At 30.7% G+C, this 19,179-nt stretch overlaps 1 protein-coding gene across 2 annotated transcripts; it reads left to right on the top strand.

Annotated features, from left to right (window-relative positions):
* The first annotated feature begins 45 nt into the window (after positions 1–45).
* Positions 46–17,976, top strand: LOC134710018 (RNA polymerase-associated protein RTF1 homolog). 2 transcript variants are annotated; one of them, XM_063570164.1, is made up of 17 exons: positions 46–204; positions 3,426–3,539; positions 3,991–4,126; positions 4,794–4,992; positions 5,363–5,565; positions 7,313–7,529; positions 7,990–8,085; positions 8,560–8,650; positions 9,068–9,150; positions 9,270–9,465; positions 10,172–10,249; positions 10,466–10,587; positions 11,796–11,931; positions 13,350–13,445; positions 13,915–13,941; positions 15,636–15,729; positions 16,499–17,976. In XM_063570164.1, exons 1-17 carry the CDS (start codon positions 127–129, stop codon positions 16,603–16,605), a joined length of 2,073 nt encoding a protein of 690 aa, XP_063426234.1. In that variant the 5' UTR covers positions 46–126; the 3' UTR covers positions 16,606–17,976. The 2 variants fall into 2 exon arrangements, with proteins under 2 accessions (XP_063426234.1, XP_063426235.1); XM_063570165.1 differs by lacking the exon at positions 13,915–13,941.
* Positions 17,977–19,179: the final 1,203 nt, after the last annotated feature.

Raw genomic sequence — 19,179 nt, 5'->3', positions numbered from 1 at the left:
TTTCGAATGAAAAAACTAAAAATAAAAACATTTTGCTGACGGTTTATTCCAAAAATTGCATTGTGGGAAAGACATTAGCGCTCCATTTTATTTTTATAATAGACTTTCATAATTTCTGTGACAAAAATGTCGAAAAGAAAAAAGAGCGCAGCTCTAATCGATTCAGATAGTGAAGAAAGTGACAGTGGATCAAACATTGATGAAGTATGACAGTTTAGATTGTTCAGAAATTCAGTGGATATATACGTTTTACAGAGAATTCTTATGGATTTATCAAGCTTCACACAAAGTGAAGCCAAAAAAAAATTATAAGACCTCTCTCCCACCATCCTTTATCTTCCCCTACACATTCATGTATATATGCAAACAGTTAATTTTCTCAATCATGATATTGGATTTTTAACACAACTTCTTCTATCTAGGATTTTAACATCTATTAAAAAAAACATGCATTTCACCACTCTTAGCATAAAAACACTTAGAAAAACCTCAGAGTATAAGAGGAAAAGTGAGTGTGTGTGCTGTGTAAGTGATCTGTATGAATGAATGCAAAAATGTTCCATGCTACTCATAAATTCTACATTAAAGTTGCAACCTTGTTATTCAACAACAATATCAACACAAATCCTCAAAATGTGCCTTAGTTAAAAGTTTAGAAGGCAATCTATTTTGAAACTTCATTTAAATGTAATAATGAATTAAAAATCAAAAAAAGTAGTTGAAGTAAAAGTAAAGAACAGTGTAATTCTAAGTGAATTTTTCTAACTTTTTCTTTAACTTTAGGAAATTTCCAATGAATAGGATCAAATATAGTTTATATAAAGCTTTCCAAATGCATAAAGTGGGAATATATTTTCCAACTGTTTGAAAAGATAATTCTAGTTACAATTTACCACATGAATTCATGGAATTTAGACTGCCTTAGCCACATGTTACTAACTTTAAAAGCCTCTCCTTGAATCAGAAAATTATCTATCTTCACAAATATGAAATTGAAGGCAGCTTTTGGCTTAGAAAATTATTTATTTTCTGTCACAACACTTTGCTAACATCAAGGATGTATATTTGTTAGTTATACGTCCTTGCTAACATGTATCTAGTAAATCCAATTTTGTGCCTGGTTGGTGGTAATTTTTAAAACTTTTAGATAAAAAAAATTTAAAAAAATGTTCAATTGTGAACATCAAGAATTTCAGATGTTTAAGGGAACATAAGAATCTAAGTAAACATCACAAACAATTCATAATTTGGCATGTTAGGTTAAAAAAGAAGGAAAAAGTTCTCTTAGAATGATATCAACAAAAAATATTTTAATGTTTGAAATTATATATGGTATGTTATTTATTTTTGTTTTTGGTTTTATTTTTGTGTTTTTTTCCCCACTTCCTGGCTAACTGGTAGCTTATAGACTATAAACAAATTTACTTGATGCATTTAAAAAGTCCACAACTTTAGTTAAAAAATCTAAAAAATAAATAAATCTGCAGATTAAAGGGTTCAGTTCTGTTTAAATTTTTATTATCTTTCAACATATATATATTTCAGATTAGGCCTTATATATATGGAAATGCTGCAATAAGCTGAACTGTAAAAAAAATATATACAACTTAAGAATAAAGAGTAATGACGAATGTAGAAGCTAATCTTATATTGAACTGTAACAAAATGTTTAACATGTCTCAGACCAAGTCTGTTAAATATCCATATACAATGCATATGTGCCTCTATACAAAGCCAGCCCTTAAAATGCCTTAATTAATTTAATAACTTATAAATTAAAACACATATGTAGTGCAAAAACAAATCCTATTTGGAAAACCTACTAATGCAAAATTTTATCAATCTTCTTTAAAAGCATTGAATGTGTTACCAATATCCTGTCATTTTAACAATTCAGACAGGTTTATGTAGGATTAAATAGTGTCCCATGGACAACATTTCACGGTTATTACATGTGAAATTTTGTCCAGGACAGGACAAACTTTTATTATAAAATATTGTCCACTTCTGTGTAAAAGTGTCCCTTGAAAAGTTATTCTGTTTTGACCTTTGTTAGATATTTTTTCTAAGTGAAATCATATCCAAATTGCATAAAAGTCTTGTTTAATGCCAAATAATTTAATTTAGAAATGATAATAAGACTAAATCGACATTTGGTTTTAAATATACAGTAGGAATAAATGATTTGTTTGAACTTCTTTGGATTGCCTTTTTTTAGCAAGATCAATAATATTTATTTCATGAATAATATTCATAAACACTCAGTTTGTCCTTATGAATAAAAAGTTTTAATGTTTTCTCCTGTGATTTTGTCTTCATGTACAATGTATATAAAACATTTCCTTGTTTTTAATTTTAAATTGCTTGGCCTTCCTTCTAAATGATCTTCTTTCATTATTATTAAACTCTGGAGGGTATAGAACATCACACAAAAAGTCTTAAGGCTGTTTATATTCACCACTTTCCATTTTTGTTTACATCTGTGTTGTCTTGATTTAAATTAGAATATCAATTATGATTTAACTAATTGATTAAAACATTTCAATGATTGCCAAATTATTTCCCTTTTTTAGGGACTGAAAAAAATAGCTACACTATGAAAAATTGTCCCTTGTGATATATTTTTATAAAAAATCCATGAAGTTATGTCTAAGTACGTACTAGGGAAAATTTTTCACTAAGGGACACACTATTTTATAGTGTACAAATGTGATATTCTGTCCCGTGAACAAAATTTCACAGATGAACTGTGAAATATAGTTCAAGAAGACACAATTTCATGGAACACTTTTTTGGCTTACATTTACACTACTGCCTGATGATTTGCTTGTAAAATAAGAATAGGTAAAAATTGCAAGTCAATCAATGCAATGATTGAAAGTAACTTATCTTAAAATTCTGGATGAATTGAAATAATTCTCATTCATCCCCCTCATGAATGCAAGGAATGAAAGGGACATGAGATTAAAAGAGTTAAAAGTTGTTAACCTAAAAAGAAATTATATCTCTGACAATGATAAATCCAGGAAAATGATGACTTTGATGTGTTTTATAAGTTGTGATATTTTTTTTATATTCAAATAAAATTCAGAATGGAAATGGGGAATGTGTCAAAGAGACAACTCGACCATAGAAAAAAACAACAGCAGAAGGTCACCAACAGGTCTTCAATGCCGTGAGAAATTCCCACACCCGGAGGTGTCCTTCAGCTGGCCCCTAAACAAATATATACTACATGTAGTTCAGTGATAATGAACGCCATACTAATTTCCAAATTGTACACAAGAAACTAAAATTAAAATAATACAAGACTAACAAAGGCCAGAGGCTCCTGACTTGGGACCTATGTTGTATTATTGTTAATGATTTCAGTTAAATTAATGTTTTTTAAAACAAAATTCAAAGATGCATGGTTTTCTTTCAAGGATCTGAAAGCACTGGCTAAAAGTAAAAGGAAGCGACCCAATTCTGAATCTCAAAACTCAGCAGCAGCATCACAGAGTGATTCCGACTCCGAGACATCTGAAAGTGATGATGACGTAAGTATAGGTCAAGGTCAAGGCAAGATCATGTTATAATGGGTAACAGAATAAAAGTTTTTTTTGCTCCATGTTAAAGGTCTCACTGTGACTTTGAGAACAAGAACAAACGTGCATTTTATTTGTTTTTTGTGTGTTTTGCCGTGCATATATTGTTTTGAGTCATTGGTGGATTTTCGATTATAGTCTCCATGTATATCCTTTCTTTTCTTAGACAATGCTTGGTTGTAATATGATTTAATGGTGAGATAATAACTACCTCTCACAGTAGTTGATTGTATTCAGAGTGTTATATGTTTTATAAATACAATTTGTGTTTTTAGGATATGACGCTATTTTGAATATCTACATACATGTACATGTATGAAAAAAAGAGTAAAAGTTAATTGAAAAATAAAGAATTCAGTTCAGATTTGTTAGAATTTATTGTAAATGGCTTTTTAATTTATAGTGGACAGTAAATGGCAAAGGTAAAAAGAAAAAGAAGAAAGGAAAAGCTGCCAAAAAGACCAGCAGGAAATCCTCAGCATTATCTTCTTCAGAGAGCGAAGCTGAAAGTGAGAAACATGTTTCTGAACCTGAGGAAGGTATGTTATTAATACAAACCACAATGGGTTACCTCCCTTCTTTGTTTTAAATTGTCATCATTATCTTTATAGAGTGAATGTAAATAAGACATGCATCAGAGACAGTGGAATTAATATGATGCAATACATACAAAAAAATACATAAGAATTATTTCTCTGGCATCATTTGTGTACATAAAATGTAATGCAATAGTTACAACAATGTTCTGAAAACACCACAAATGTTTATAGATCTGAAACTAAAGAAGTATTGAAAAAAAGTGAATTTTCGTATTTATTCAGGAAATTTTAAATAATCTGTCTTACTTTAAACACCAATGTTCAAAATGATCATAATATGCCAAACATATTAAAATTAAGACAGAAATGGAAGATAAGTCTTTCCTTTTCAAAAGTATTAAAAACAAATTGAAATTTGGCCACATTATAAAAGCAGGGAAAATATTGGTACATTCGATATATTTGCATTGATTTCCTCACAGCCTGTCTTGTCTTTAGGGTAAATAGCTCGGTGTTTGCCTTTGATATAGGAATGTTTCCATGTTTGAAGGCAGTATGTCTTTTTTCAGTAAACTGATGTTCAGTTGTCGCCATGACACTTTGTTCACATTTCCTCTCATCCATTTATTTTTTATGTGATAAAGCTATGTATTGTGTTTTATTATAGGTGAAGTGTCAGAATCTGACAGTGCAGGTGGTAACTCTGGGTCTGAATATGAATCTGATAAAGAAACATTCAATGATGGCTATGATGAAAACTTAATTGGAGATGAAGAAGATCGATTACGCCTCGAAAAAATGACAGAAAAAGAAAGAGAACAAATTTTGTACAACAGAATAGAAAGAAGAGAAGCTCTGAAAACAAGGTAGGATTTTAAGGTGAAAATGTTCAAGAATATAATGGTAGGACAGAGCAAAATATTAAAGAACAGCAGAGATGATGAGTATGGAAAAAAATCAGTCTTTTGTAATTGATTGACCTTTGTAGGGAATTGCTGGAAATGTGAAAGGAAAGAATCCTTGGTAAAGAATTACCCACAGTGCATGGTACAAATTAAGTAAAACTTTTTTTGTAAATTTAGCTAGACAGCTAACCTGAAAAAATCATACAGAAGTGCATTAACCTCATTTATTTTTTTAAAGCCAAAAAATATGTCACTACAGCTTTCATAAGTTAAAGATCAAATGAGCTAAATTTGATTTCATTGTGATTATAAATTAATCTTCCTCTTATAGATTTGATATAGAAAAGAAACTACGTCAGGCTAAAAAACAACAACAAAAGAAAAAAGACAAGCAGTATGCTGAGTCTTTGTTAGACAGGTCCACAAGTCAAAGGAGTAAAGAAAGACGGAAAAATATTGAAGAGAAAAAAGATTCAGGAAAATTTTCTGTCCTCAAAGAAATAAAGGCCAAGAGAGAAGAAAAAAAGAGACAAGGTTTGTAATAATATTAATTGAATTAGGCGTTGTTACAAACTGTGTGAGAGAAGGAAACACTCTAATTGTTTAACTGTGCATGTTTACATTTTCTTATCAACTTTGTAGAAGTTAGCAAATATAGGTCACTTCCAGGGCTTCCAAAATTTTTCTGAGCCAGCCGGACATTTTATATCTGATCCGAATTTTAATCCCCAAGACTAAGTCACAAAAGGCAATTATGGTAATCAGATGGCCATCACAATGATTGACATTAGGTTAAAAACGATATTAAACTTTACTTTGATAAAAATTTAATGTTCTGTCATAAACTGTTAAAATTGGCATTGCATCATTCAAAGTGTGCACATCAGCGTGGTCATATCTGCATAAGACTTTTTATTTGTGCAAATTGACGTTGTCTAGAACTTTATTTTCCTTTTTAAAGTCACATTTTTCAAAATCGGATGTTGACTTGACAATGGTAAAACATGGACCATAAACGGATACGTAAAATCCGTGTACGTTTACATAGCACGTCTGAGTGAAGAAGCTCTTTCCAAGTTATTTCTTCAACAAAATACTTGAAATGAACGTTAGGTACAGGTATCAATGATAGTTTTAGAATTTTGAAGAAATGTAGGATGCATAATTGAATTTCCCACCTGTGCACATGCGCACACGTGTTCTTCTTCATACAACGTAGTTCTGACGATTTTTTCATGTAAAACCTTTTTAAATGTTTCATCAAATCAAGTTTTTAAATGTATTTATTATAAATTTGATCTTTTGAACTAAATCAATTAGATACAAACCGCTGAAATGTACGAAAGTAATTGTGAATGAAACGATTAAATTTATACGATGTCCGGTACTGAAATTAGTTTACCTGTCACCTGAACAGGTATAGTTTTCAGCTGTCCAACAACTAATTAGCCTTGATTAAAATTAGAAAGTATTGAAGTAAGGGTTGTTTTGATAGTAATTAATCAACATGTCACTTTTATGACCGGAAATGTATGGCTGTTAAAGGCAAAATGTTGGGTCAAAAAGATCGTGAATTATATTAAAATGACCGAAAAAGCCTTGAAAACTAAAAAAATTATGACCGTTTCATGCTTTTCCCAGCCGGTCTTTTACCGGACATTATACAAATGACCGGAATATATGACCGTTTTGGAAGCCCTGGTCACTTCATATCTTCAACAAATGCAAAAACCCATACCACATAGCAAGCTATTTTTCATCAAAAGTTGAAAGTATTAAAAAAGAAATTTAAGAGGGCATCACTTGATAGCATCATAAAAAAACTCTTTAGATGATTATTAAATGGACTAACTTGTTGTGTTCTGTAGTCTCAAAAATATATTTGATATAGTTGGTGCATATTTAATTTTGTGGGTTTATTGAAGTCTGCTTACAAGCCTATAGATATTTTGTTATTTGTTATACATTTAATTTTATGGTTCACCTGTAACCATGAAATACACAAAAATTGGTATCCAAAGAATAATAATGAATACACAGTATTTAGAAAATTAATTAGGGCTGTTCCAGAAAATACTATGTCCCCCCCAGGGACGGCACTTTTTTTTAACACCCACCACCCACAGAAATAAAATTTAAATAGAACAGCACTCCCTTTGCATTTTGGTATTTCAAATACAACCACCCACATAATAAAAAAAATTGCCTTCCCTTGGGGGGACATAGTATTTTCTGGAACAGCCCTTAGATTTTTGTTGAAGTCTATAATTGTTGTTTACAGAAGAGGCCACCAAACAAAAGAAATTAGAAGAAAAAAGGAAAAAGACGCTGAAAGCTGATGATATTTATTCTGACGATGAGGATGAAGATGATGATAATGAAGAAAATGAGGAAGATGTTCGTAAAGAGAGTAAAATGGAGGTCCATGAAACTAAATCTGAATCAGAATCATCAAGTGGTGAAAGGTCATCAGATGAGGGGTCACAATCAGAAAACGAGTAAGTGTACTATGTCTGGGTTATTGAATGCAGAGAAAATTGGGTATAATTATACCTCTGCTTAGAACTGGAGGGGATGAACAGTTTATGTCTCTGTCCATATTATGATCAATCTTTCTTTCTCAATACTTTTATAGTGTTTTGACACTATTTCTCAGGATCTAAAAAATCAGAGCTTCCTGATGTTTGTGTATGAAATTTTGTCACATTTTTCAAAGATTTTTTTTTACTCCTAGTTTAAAGAGTTATTTTCACAATTGAGCTGGATTTCAGATCCATGGTATTTTTAAGACCTAAAAAAATCTTAATGACACATTGATCATACTCCTTTTTAGATTTATAATTTTTTTTATTTTTTTTTTGAAGAAATCTGTCGACACCTGATTTGGGGTTTTCCCCAATATTTCAGATAATCTCAAACTATAACTGAGATAACACAAACTTGTCTTATTTGTTGCAGGTATTATAATTACCAGAGATCAAAGAAAAAAGTCCAGTATGTATCTACAAAGGAACAAATGCAAAAAGTCAGACTGTCTCGGCACAAAATAGAGAGGTATGTTCTGTGTTTATAATTTAGTAATTCATAAACTTTATTTTACAAAAACCTAGAATGTTCCATCATAATTTTCAAAAGTTGAAAAATACATGTGTAGGACTCTGAATACGGATGGTACTCCTTAATACCATTGCACTTCAAAGTCTTCATTTATAGACTTATTTTTACAAGTGATTTGTGAGATGGCAAATATTTATCAAATATGTTAAAAAATTTATTAATTCTTTATTTAAAGGACTTAACCAACAAAATTGAATTCCTAAAATAATAATTTCCATAAAGTTGGCTAGACTGAGTTAATTTTGAAATGAGGAAAAAGTATTTGCAAATATAAATCTTAAACGAATGGTTCAGTCATACAGGTACCATCAAAATAAAAGAAAATTAGTACAATACAAAAAATGATGAAACCACAGTATATACATGTATATGATACACTTAAGTATAGTAATTTATTTAATTGTTTTGTAGATGGGTACACATGCCTTTCTTCAGGAAAACAGTGCAAGGTTGTTATGTAAGGATTGGTATAGGAAACCATGAAGGCAGAGCTGTATATAGGGTATGTACAAATACTGTTAAGATTATTATAGGCACAGAAACAAAGAGGCACTGGCATAATGTCTACCTAAGCCCTTTTCTTTGAAGCAGTGGTGTTGAACAAGTTTAAAAGTGGAATGATAAAACAATGTTCTATATATCCTGCAAATTATTCCATAATTTTCTGAAGAAGAAAAAATTAATTAGGGTTGTTCCAAAATTTATCATGATGTGAGACATGTGGATGACCATGTTTTCTTTAAAAATTTGTTTCAATTAAAAGTGGAGTAAAATTATGGTTGGGGTCTAAATAAAGTGCCTTCCATGTCTCCCTTACAAAAGTTACATACACAATTCTGAATCAGTCCTTACATAGGTGAACGCAATGATAGTTCAGATATTTGTTTCATATTTTGATTCTTTATGTCTTTAATTTCAGGTAGCAGAAATAATAGATGTTGTAGAAACTGCAAAGGTTTACCAATTAGGGACAACTAGAACAAATAAAGGTTTAAAATTAAGGTAAGTAGAAGATAATGTTGAATTTGACTTTCATTTATTTAGGAGACAACTTTTGTGACTTTGTTTGCATCATTCTAAGAGCTAGAATTAAACTTATTGATTTGCCTATTATTTTTCAGACATGGTCATTCAGAAAGGGTTTACCGATTAGAGTTTGTATCAAACCAAGACTACACAGATTCAGAATTCTTTAAATGGAAAGAGGCCATGTTGTTAGGAGGTCTAACTTTACCAACTGTAGATGATATTGAAAAAAAAGTCAAAGATATCGCAGAGGCGGCTAACTATAAATTTAAGGAAAATGATATCGAAGAAGTAAGAATTGTAGATTCAATTTTAATCGTTGGGTACACATTTTTGTTGATTCCATGACTATACAATGTAGGTGAACCCTGATATTCAACAAATACAACTTTTATAGTCTTGTATGCAGAACTTTCAAAACCATGAAATCAAGTATAAAAAATACATTTTTTACTAAATCCCCAAAAATCGGTTCAAATGGAATGAATGAGAAGAAATATAACTAAAATACCGAACTCTGAGGAAAATTAAAAACAGTAAGTCCCAAATCATCTAATTAAATGGCAAAAGCTTAAACACATCAAACAAATGATTAACAACTTTCATATTCCTGACTTGGTTAAGGCATTTCCTTATGTAGAAATTGGTGGATAAAACCTGGTGTCAAGCTAGCTAGCTAGCTTTACCTCTCACTTGTATGACAGTCGCATAAAATTCCACATAAATTTGATTTAACTCTAGTTATGTATATTGATAGCAAAACTTCCGTGGAATATTAGTGGTAATTATAAAATTTATAAAACTGTAGCTACTATGCTACCTATTGTAGATGTCATTGTAAATGTAGTCTTCAAACATCCATAATTCAATGTTGAGGATGATAGAAGATAAACATTTTTTTTGCAAAAACATTAAAATTTTACACTGAGCATGTTTTTAACACTTGTATAGTAATTATTTTGTATAATAACACATATCAATGGAAATCTAATTACAGATTGTAGCAGAAAAACAAAGGTTTAAAAAGAATCCTCATAATTATGCTGTTAAGAAAACTTCTTTATTGAAACAAAAGGTTAGTTGAATGTTATTGTTAGTGTATTGTATGTTGATGAGCTTCTGTGATGGCTCACTTATTAATATAGACTGTTCTATAATTGAATAGGGAAATGGGGATAAAATGTCAATGAGACAGCAAGGTGTATGAATACTCAGGTTTTTCTGTAATAATAGGCCTGTTTTGAGACCATGAAAAAATCAGAAGAATTCATTTATGAATATTATATTATAGGAAATGGCGGACATGGAAGGTGATGTTGATCAACAAGGTAAACTTCAGCAAGAATTAGAAGATTTAGAGGAAAGGGCCACTGAGTTAGACAGACGACGGTCACAGAAGATCAACTCTATCAGGTAAGAGGAAAGGGCCACTGAGTTAGACAGGTGACGGTCACAGAAGATCAACTCTATCAGGTAAGAGGAAAGGGCCACTGAGTTAGACAGGTGACGGTCACAGAAGATCAACTCTATCAGGTAAGAGGAAAGGGCCACTGAGTTAGACAGACGACAGTCACAGAAGATCAACTCTATCAGGTTTGTCATTTTACATGCAGCTTAGTTTAGTTCAAGTGATTGAGGTTATTTCAATTTCATGTGCAGGAATTATTATATTGTTGAGAAAGCTTTAAAAGAATCCAAATAGTTTTTGTCTCGCCTTGACGGAGTCAAAAAGCGAGACATAGGTATGTTGTTTCCAGCGTCGGCGACGGCGAGGGTGTCAACAATGTATTAGTTTGTGATTAGCTCAGTTTTATGGGGAACCACTAGTGGTATGTCAATGATAATTGGTATGCAGATGTATTACCATTGCCACATCTCATTGCCATGGAGATTATTTGGCTCCGCCCCCTCAGTCATGGTCTATTGACTTTGAATGGTTTGCTTACTTTACATTAGACCGTTGGTTTTCCCGTTTGAATGGTTTTACACTAGTAATTTTGGGGCCCTTTATAGCTTGTTGTTTGGTGTGAGCCAAGGCTCTGTGTTGAAGACCGTACTTTAACCTATAATGGTTTACTTTTTGAATTGTTATTTGGATAGAGAGTTGTCTCATTGGCACTCACACCACATCTTCCTATATCTATGTATTAGTTTGTGATTAGGTCAGTTTATGGAGATCCACTTGTGGTACGTCAATGATAATTGGTATGCAGATGTATTACCATTGCCACATCTCATTGCCATGGAGATTTTTTGACACCGCCCCCTCAGTCATGGTCTATTGACTTTGAATGGTTTGCTTACTTTACATGTATTACTTTGTGATTAGGTCAGTTTATGGGTATCCACTTGTGGTAGGTCATTGATATTTGGTTTGCAATTGTATTACCATTAATTGGCACAATTCATTGTGAATTTTTTATGTTTTTTTTTGCTTAAACAAAATTATCAACAGGAATTGGTATGAGATTAGTTTCATCATAATCACAGTATTTTAATTCAGCATTACCTGGAACAACATATTATAAAATGAATCCCACATTTTGTTTATAAGTCAACAATAGTAAAATAAATGTCCACATCAATTTCTGAGTTTACAAAACTTATTGCTTCTCCTTTAGTTACATAAACCAGAGAAACAGACAGCGTAATTTGATAGAATCAGAAGAAGCCTGTAAAGTTGAAGTGGCAGAAATGAAAAATAAAGTAGCAGATCCATTTACCAGACGACAGTGTCGTCCAACCATGGTAACCAAGGTATGTCATATGACACTAAAACAATGGACAGAAATTGATTATTACTTCAGATGAAATTGAAAATTAAAGTTACTGTAGAAGCAGAAATTTTCGTGGAGGATTAAATTTCGTTTATTTTGTGGAAAGAATATAACTACGAAATTAAAAACCCCACGAAAATTAAACATTCATATAACATTACTTCCATTTATTGGAATCCACGAAATTAAATTCCCATGAAATCTTATTAATACACAAAACACAAAATTTAACCCCACGAAAATTAGTGTTTCTACAGTATCTTTTAATGTTTGCAAGATATCTTTAATCACTTCAAAGTTACTAGACTTCATTATTCCTTTAAAAACCAGAAGATAATTTAAAAACAGTGTAATCTGTGAAAGCCTGCAGAACATATACTGTTAACCTTGATAATTATACATGTACTTTCATGACATACTTTCATAACATACAATTGCATTTGTACTTTCACAACATATAATTCAACATCATTACATGTTCTTTCATAACATACAATTTTATGTGTACTTTCATGACATGTTATTCAACATCATTACATGTACTTTCACAACATACTATTTCCTGTGTACTTTCACAACATATAATTTCACATGTACTTTCATGACACATAATTTTACATGTACTTTCATGACATAGAATTTCACATGAACTTTCACGACATATAATTTCACATGTACTTTCACAACATATGATTCTACATGTACTTTCACAACATATGATTCTACATGTACTTTCACAACATATAATTCTACATGTACTTTCACAACATATAATTCTACATGTACTTTCACAACATATAATTGCACATGTACTTTCTAACATATTATTCTACATATACTTTCATGACATTCTTTCATAACATACAATTTTCTGTGTACAGTCATGACATATTATTTCACATGTTCTTCATGACATATAATTCTACATGTACTTTTATGACATAATTTCACATGTTCTTTCATGACATATAATTTCACATGTACTTTCACAACATACAATTTCCTGTTCTGTCACGACATACAATTTCACATGTACTTTCATGACATAATTCTACATGTACTTTCCTGACATATTATTTCACATGTACTTTCATGACATATAATTTCACATGTACTTTCACAACAAATAATTTTCCATGTACTTTCATGACATAATTTCACATGTACTTTTGACTTTCATTTTATATACTTTGACATGAATGATTTGACATATACTTTCATGACACATAATTGTTCTTTTACCTGTCCTAAAACATAAGGTGCTGTTAGTGATCTTGCATCAGATTTTATTTATTATGATGGAAGTTTTAATGACCTTGACTAGCTATACAGCTCTTGCACTGTCGAGATTCTCTTTAATGAATTGTTCACATTATTTGAAGGTTCGTTTTCTTTCAGGTTGGTTCACAGGCAAAAGAACCATTGAAAGAAGCCAAAGAAGGTCAACTTAAAAACGAAAGCCAATCATTGAACCACAAACTCCCATCATTGAAGGTATATATCTATAGTCTTTTTTTTTTGCTATGGTTGGGATGATATTTTGCAAATGTACCTGAAGAAGTGTAAAATAAGTTATGCATGTTTGGGTTAACAAAAAAGTGGCAGCTCCTTTTGTTGATTTATAGATATATTCTTTTAAATTTTAAAATCCAGATATGTTTATTTAATAAGATACAATTGTACTCTCAATTTTCCTTGTTTAAAGACTTAATTTGTTTCAATTTAGGGGCTATTAATTTTGTATATTTATTTGCTTAAATGTATATATGTATCAATTATTTTATGGTGTATTGCTTTGTTACATTCAAACTTTTATTAATTTAGTCATGCTGAAGATCTTTTGTACATAAATATTGGTTTAATGCAGTAAGTTGACCTTGTACAATAAACTCTGAACCTTTTGAAACCTTGAGATCTTCAACATGGCTGTTTCTTCCCTAATTTTATCCACTGTATTTTCCAGGGTGAAGATCACAGAGATCATAGAAAGGTATATCTCAAAACAGTAAAGTTAGCTAATTCAAGTAGTGTTAGATACACTCAAAATGTCTGCATCAAGTTTATAAAATGTTACACAGTAGCAATTTCTGTAAATACTAGGTGGCTCACCCCAAGATAACTTATGTCTGCTCACAACCTTTTTCAAATTCGGGAAAAGCTGTCAACATTGATTGACAACATTTCAAGTAGAGCTAACCAGCATTTCGTGTAAAACTACATTTGGAGCTTGAGTGCTCAATTAAAAGTTATTTCTTTACATTGACGTGGAACTTTGATTTGAAGAAATGTTGGTTGGAAAAATTAGTAAACAAGTTCATTAAGCCATATTCAGCCACCTAGTATATACTAAGTTGTTTTTTTATAATTTAAGTTACCTTGTGTCAGGTTTTACAATTATTTTGAAAATATTAATAATAAAAAAAGAGAAAAGTAAAAGTGCCCATTATTTAAAAAAATAAATCAGTTTTTATATAGTTGATAAAAAACGAAATTTTTAACAATAGTTGCCCCCATTATTTAAAAAAATAAATCAGTTTTAATAAAGTTGATAAAAAACTATTTTTTTAACAATAGTTGACTATACTGTTTTGATTTCTACAAGAGAGTGTTTTGTATTTACACATATTAAACAGACTGGTTTGGTTTGCCTGTCCTTTATCTGTTTGAATTTTCTAGATATAAAGGCCAGGTATTCACCAACCATCTTTTTCCTCCATTTATTTGTATCATGAGTAGAAAAGTTCCCTGGTTGTAAAGGGAAAGAACCAGACACAGAAGTATAGATTCTAACTCTGGATTTAGTGTGGTACAATATTTCACCATTCGAGAAAATTAAGTTCAATATTTAAAATGTGACACTTGTTATGCATTTTAAATATTTAGAATTCAATTGTTGACAGTTGAGACATATCCCATTCCACTAGAAACAGTGGTAGAATCTGTTTTTCTAATTGTATAAGACAAAATGGATTCAATGATGGCAAACTTTATCTTCATGTTTCAATGATCTGTATAAAGATGGTGCAGTTTCTATATTACATTGTGAAGTCTAGAGGAATGCAAGAAAAAGGAATTTCATAGTGAATCACATATAATAAATTATCCATTGTTTGGGAAGTGTAAGTCATTTTCTTCTTATTTAATTATTTATCTATTTACCTTTATAACCATGTTTTAATCTCTTTTCATATGATATTAATTTCTTTGTTATATTTGATTTAAGTGCGTTTTATAAATAACTTTTGGTAGGGGTTGAAAGACATTTAAATTTATTGATTGTTTTTGTATTTTCCCATAGAAATCTGTAATAGAATTTTATAGAATTTTTATAATAAAACTTGTTGGTGGTGTGGTAAAAAAAACTCTTTCCAACTGTAATACCTTAAACACAAACCTTCATACACACCGAAATTAAGTCATGAGACAGCCGTAAGTATACTTATGCACATTCTCTACATAGACCAATGTGAGCGGCACAGGCTCTTTAGAGCCTCTAGTTTAGAAAATAACTAATATTTGCTTTAAAAAAAGTTCTATTGTGTGTAAGTAATATTCTGAAAGACACTAATATGATATTGGTAACTTTTCATATTAAATATAATACAAAAGTCCCTCTTGTACAGCAACAACAGCAGTGTGTATCAGGACCAAACATTCAGGCATTTCTCTTTTTTTTATTTGCAGATATCACCATTAAAAACTCCAGATAAAAAGCAACAAGATTTATTTGCTGATCATGATTTTGATATAACAATAGATCTTGACGTCACCTCATCAGGTATGTAATATAACAATAGATATTATTGTACCTTACATATATTAGAAACATTTTTATTGGTTAATACATGATCATGTGACATGGAATAATTCAGTTGTTTTCATTTAAATATGGAAGGCTGAATGACCCTATAAATTTACACTAGCAATGAATAACCCAAGTATTCCTTGGTGACCCTAGCCTTTGAGCTTCTTGATTTGTACTAGAGGTATCTCCCATCAAAATGATGTCACAGACATCTGAAACAAAATCGCAAAAGTCGCATTAGAAACCCATCAAGTGGTAAGGAAACAAGGCTTTGAAATGAACTTGTGTTAAGGATATCTCCTATAAAATTTTACAGTCTACCTTTAATGTGTTGTACATTTCTCTCAAACTCACAATATTTTTTACTTTTCATGGTTCAAAAGAACCTTGCACTGTACCGTATAATAAAAACAATTGTGGCCCATAAAAAGTGAGGAATAACCAAATTTCTCAACCCTAATGTAATAATATTTGGCCATAATCCTATATTGACCCCACCACATAGGTTTGTGATATACAGATATTGCTGTCCTCTCATCAGATATGAGAGTAAATAAAACAGAAACAAACATTTATAGATATGTCTTTAAAATAACCTTCTTGAATTAACCAAAAGCATTAAGATAAGACTTAATACCAACACTGTCTTTGTTTGTTATACAGAAAAAAAGGTATTTATTTTAACCCTACACTCATAAATAGTTGTAATGTTATAATATAATTATAATGGTTTACTTTTCAGCTCCATCAATGATTGTTAATAAAACCAGTGAAACGAGTCGTGAAGGAGCAGCACCCAAACGATCCCTTAACCTAGCCGAATATAAGAAGATGAAAGGACTAATTTAGTACTAGTGTGTATGTGTGTGTGTGTAAATGTATGTGTATAAATGATGAAGGATGTTTGAGTTGGTGTGTCTGATTTGAATCATGTGTATGTGTGTTGATTTATCATTTCATTTCAAAATGTGTGTTTTCACTACAGAAATATCATGTTAATCGTTTTTATATTAAGTATATCTTGTTTTAAAGAAGGACATATAGAACATATAATTCATGTAAGAGAGTCTGATAGGTAAATTCTCTGTCACTTACAGTATCATTATAAAAACTTGCTTCATGGACCATATTTCAGCATTAATAGATCAATGATGTGGAAAGAAAACTGACATTTTATTTATGAAAATTTCAAGGAAAGATTGTGTCTTTTGCCAAATCTGTAATTTTATATTGGTTCTGAACGTTTAAAATGTATACTTATATCTGTATTTTTGTATATGTACAGTCCGTCAATTATCAGTTTTTTGTTTCATAATATTTTCATATAAATAAGGTTTATATAAAACCCTTTCTTATATTCAACAGTACAAATGTACAAAGTAGGAAATAGAAAATTGAACTTACACAATATTTCTTTTCACATAAACTGGGAATATAAGTGATCCTTCAAAAGAATGATGACTATTGGGGGTCAATTTGATTTTGATGACTGTTGGAAAAGTGGGAGGGTGGTGTTCAAAATGTTTTTATCATAGGCCAGTCTATATTTCTACCAGTAGGCAGCTAGTCCCCCTTTTCACAAATCTCTGAAGTAAGAGCCTTTATTAATAAATCCACAGTAAATTGTTATTCGACTTATTTAAGGTGGTACCTAACACTACAGGGAGATAACTCTGTAAAGTCAGCTTAACGTTTTAATTACGTTGTGTTGCAAAAGGAATATTAAGCTTCTCAATGATCAAAATTGGTGTTTGCCAAATTGCTATATAACCAGTGTAATTTTCTGACAAAACGGTTGGTTCAAAACATTTTAAATTTTTATATTTTTGTTAAAGTGTCAAAGTAAATACTTTATCAAAATTTTCTGAAAATTAAACGAGCCAAATTAATTTTAGTGAAAGTGTTGGGTACCACCTTAATGCACTATGTTTTGTTTTTGTATTTCTCCAGCCAATTAAAAGATGCACAGCTTCCGGTGATAGCAACATAATAAAATATGTAATCTCAATATAAATATTTTTGTTATATAAGTGTTTGGCTGATTACCCCACACCGATTGTGTACAGTTTCTGATTCTGATTTGTTCCATTTTTGTTCCATTATCTTACCCTCAGCACTTTTTTTATTGAACTGTTTTATATTGCAGTGTCAATAATAAGCTCAAATTTACATGTTACTTTTTTTCCTTAATCTTTGAATATGTGAAATGGATTTCAGTATGTAGAGATATATAAAGAACAATGACCTGTGTTTCAAGTACTTGGCTACCCATGAAGATCTCTGACGTTCACATATAAATTGTTTTAAGGTGTAATAAAACTTAGATTTTCAACATTACTTAAGCATTTTAAAATCTGAAATTTTGTTATTAAGAGTGGAGAAATATTGTAACTTAAGTTAGAAAGTAGATATATGATTTATGCAGGTTTTATAACATGAAGTCAATAATAATTGTTAATTTAGAAATTTGTGCATGCGTTTAGAAATTGTATTTGAATTGGGATATACATGTATACTTGTCTTGGTAACACTGTCATGAAATAGAAGTTCCTTCATAATATTACTTCCAAAGGGAAAAAATATTCTGGAATATTATTTCCTCCGGAAAAATATTACAGTAGATGTTCCTAATGGAATAAATAGTATATAATATTTGCTCCAACAGGTACAGGTATTATGTCATTGTTTATAATAAAGTTTCCACTGGAACTCCTGTTAGGTGGAACAAATATACAACACCCCTTTTCTCCTTGGTTGGAACCCCCTTTTAAAAATGGCTGGATCCCTGAATTTTTATTTTTGTGAAACCTTGATTGTGGCAATTTTCTAAATAATGAATACACAAGATTGTACCTGAAATAATGGACAAACTTATCTTAAATTATTTCTAACCATCTTGCCAAATGATTTAAAAAGTGCTTTAATACAATCCGAGAAATAAAAATCTATATCAAAATATCTTCAAATAATTCTTTAACCACAGTTTAACTATGAAGAGTTAAATATACTTGAATCCCATTATCATCTCATTTCATAGAATAGTTTTCAAGTAGAATCAATGCAATGAAATATCTGTCAATAAAGGGAGGTAACTATGATCTTACAAATTTTAGATAAGAATGAGTTCAGATGTCTTAGAGTGTTTGAGGAATAATTTTGTGAACTGTGTTCACGATACTTTTTGTTTTAAACTCATTCTGGATTTGCAACTGGATCTTAAGGTGGTACCTAACATTACAGGGAGATAACTCTGTAAAGTCAGCTAAACGTTTTAATTACCCTGTGTTGTTAAGGGAATACTAAGCTTCTCAATGACCAAAATTGGTGTTTGTCAAACTGCTATATAACCAGTGTAATTTTTCTGATAAAATGGTTGGTTCAAATTTTTTGAAATTTTGATATTTTTGTTAAAGAGTCAAAGTA

This window comes from Mytilus trossulus, chromosome 3, assembly GCF_036588685.1.
Source record: "Mytilus trossulus isolate FHL-02 chromosome 3, PNRI_Mtr1.1.1.hap1, whole genome shotgun sequence".
In the NCBI taxonomy this organism is placed as follows: Eukaryota; Metazoa; Mollusca; class Bivalvia; order Mytilida; family Mytilidae; genus Mytilus; species Mytilus trossulus.
The sequence above is the reverse complement of the archived record's forward strand: the minus strand, read 5'-3'. Positions and strand labels throughout refer to the sequence as shown.

Excerpts from the sequence above, each read along its gene's own strand:
- LOC134710018 (XM_063570164.1), top strand. The coding sequence starts at position 127 with ATGTCGAAAAGAAAAAAGAGCGCAGCTCTAATCGATTCAGATAGTGAA. Across the intron at positions 3,540-3,990 it reads CATCTGAAAGTGATGATGAC|TGGACAGTAAATGGCAAAGG; the intron begins GTAAGTATAGGT and ends TTTAATTTATAG. Across the intron at positions 8,086-8,559 it reads TCTCGGCACAAAATAGAGAG|ATGGGTACACATGCCTTTCT; the intron begins GTATGTTCTGTG and ends ATTGTTTTGTAG.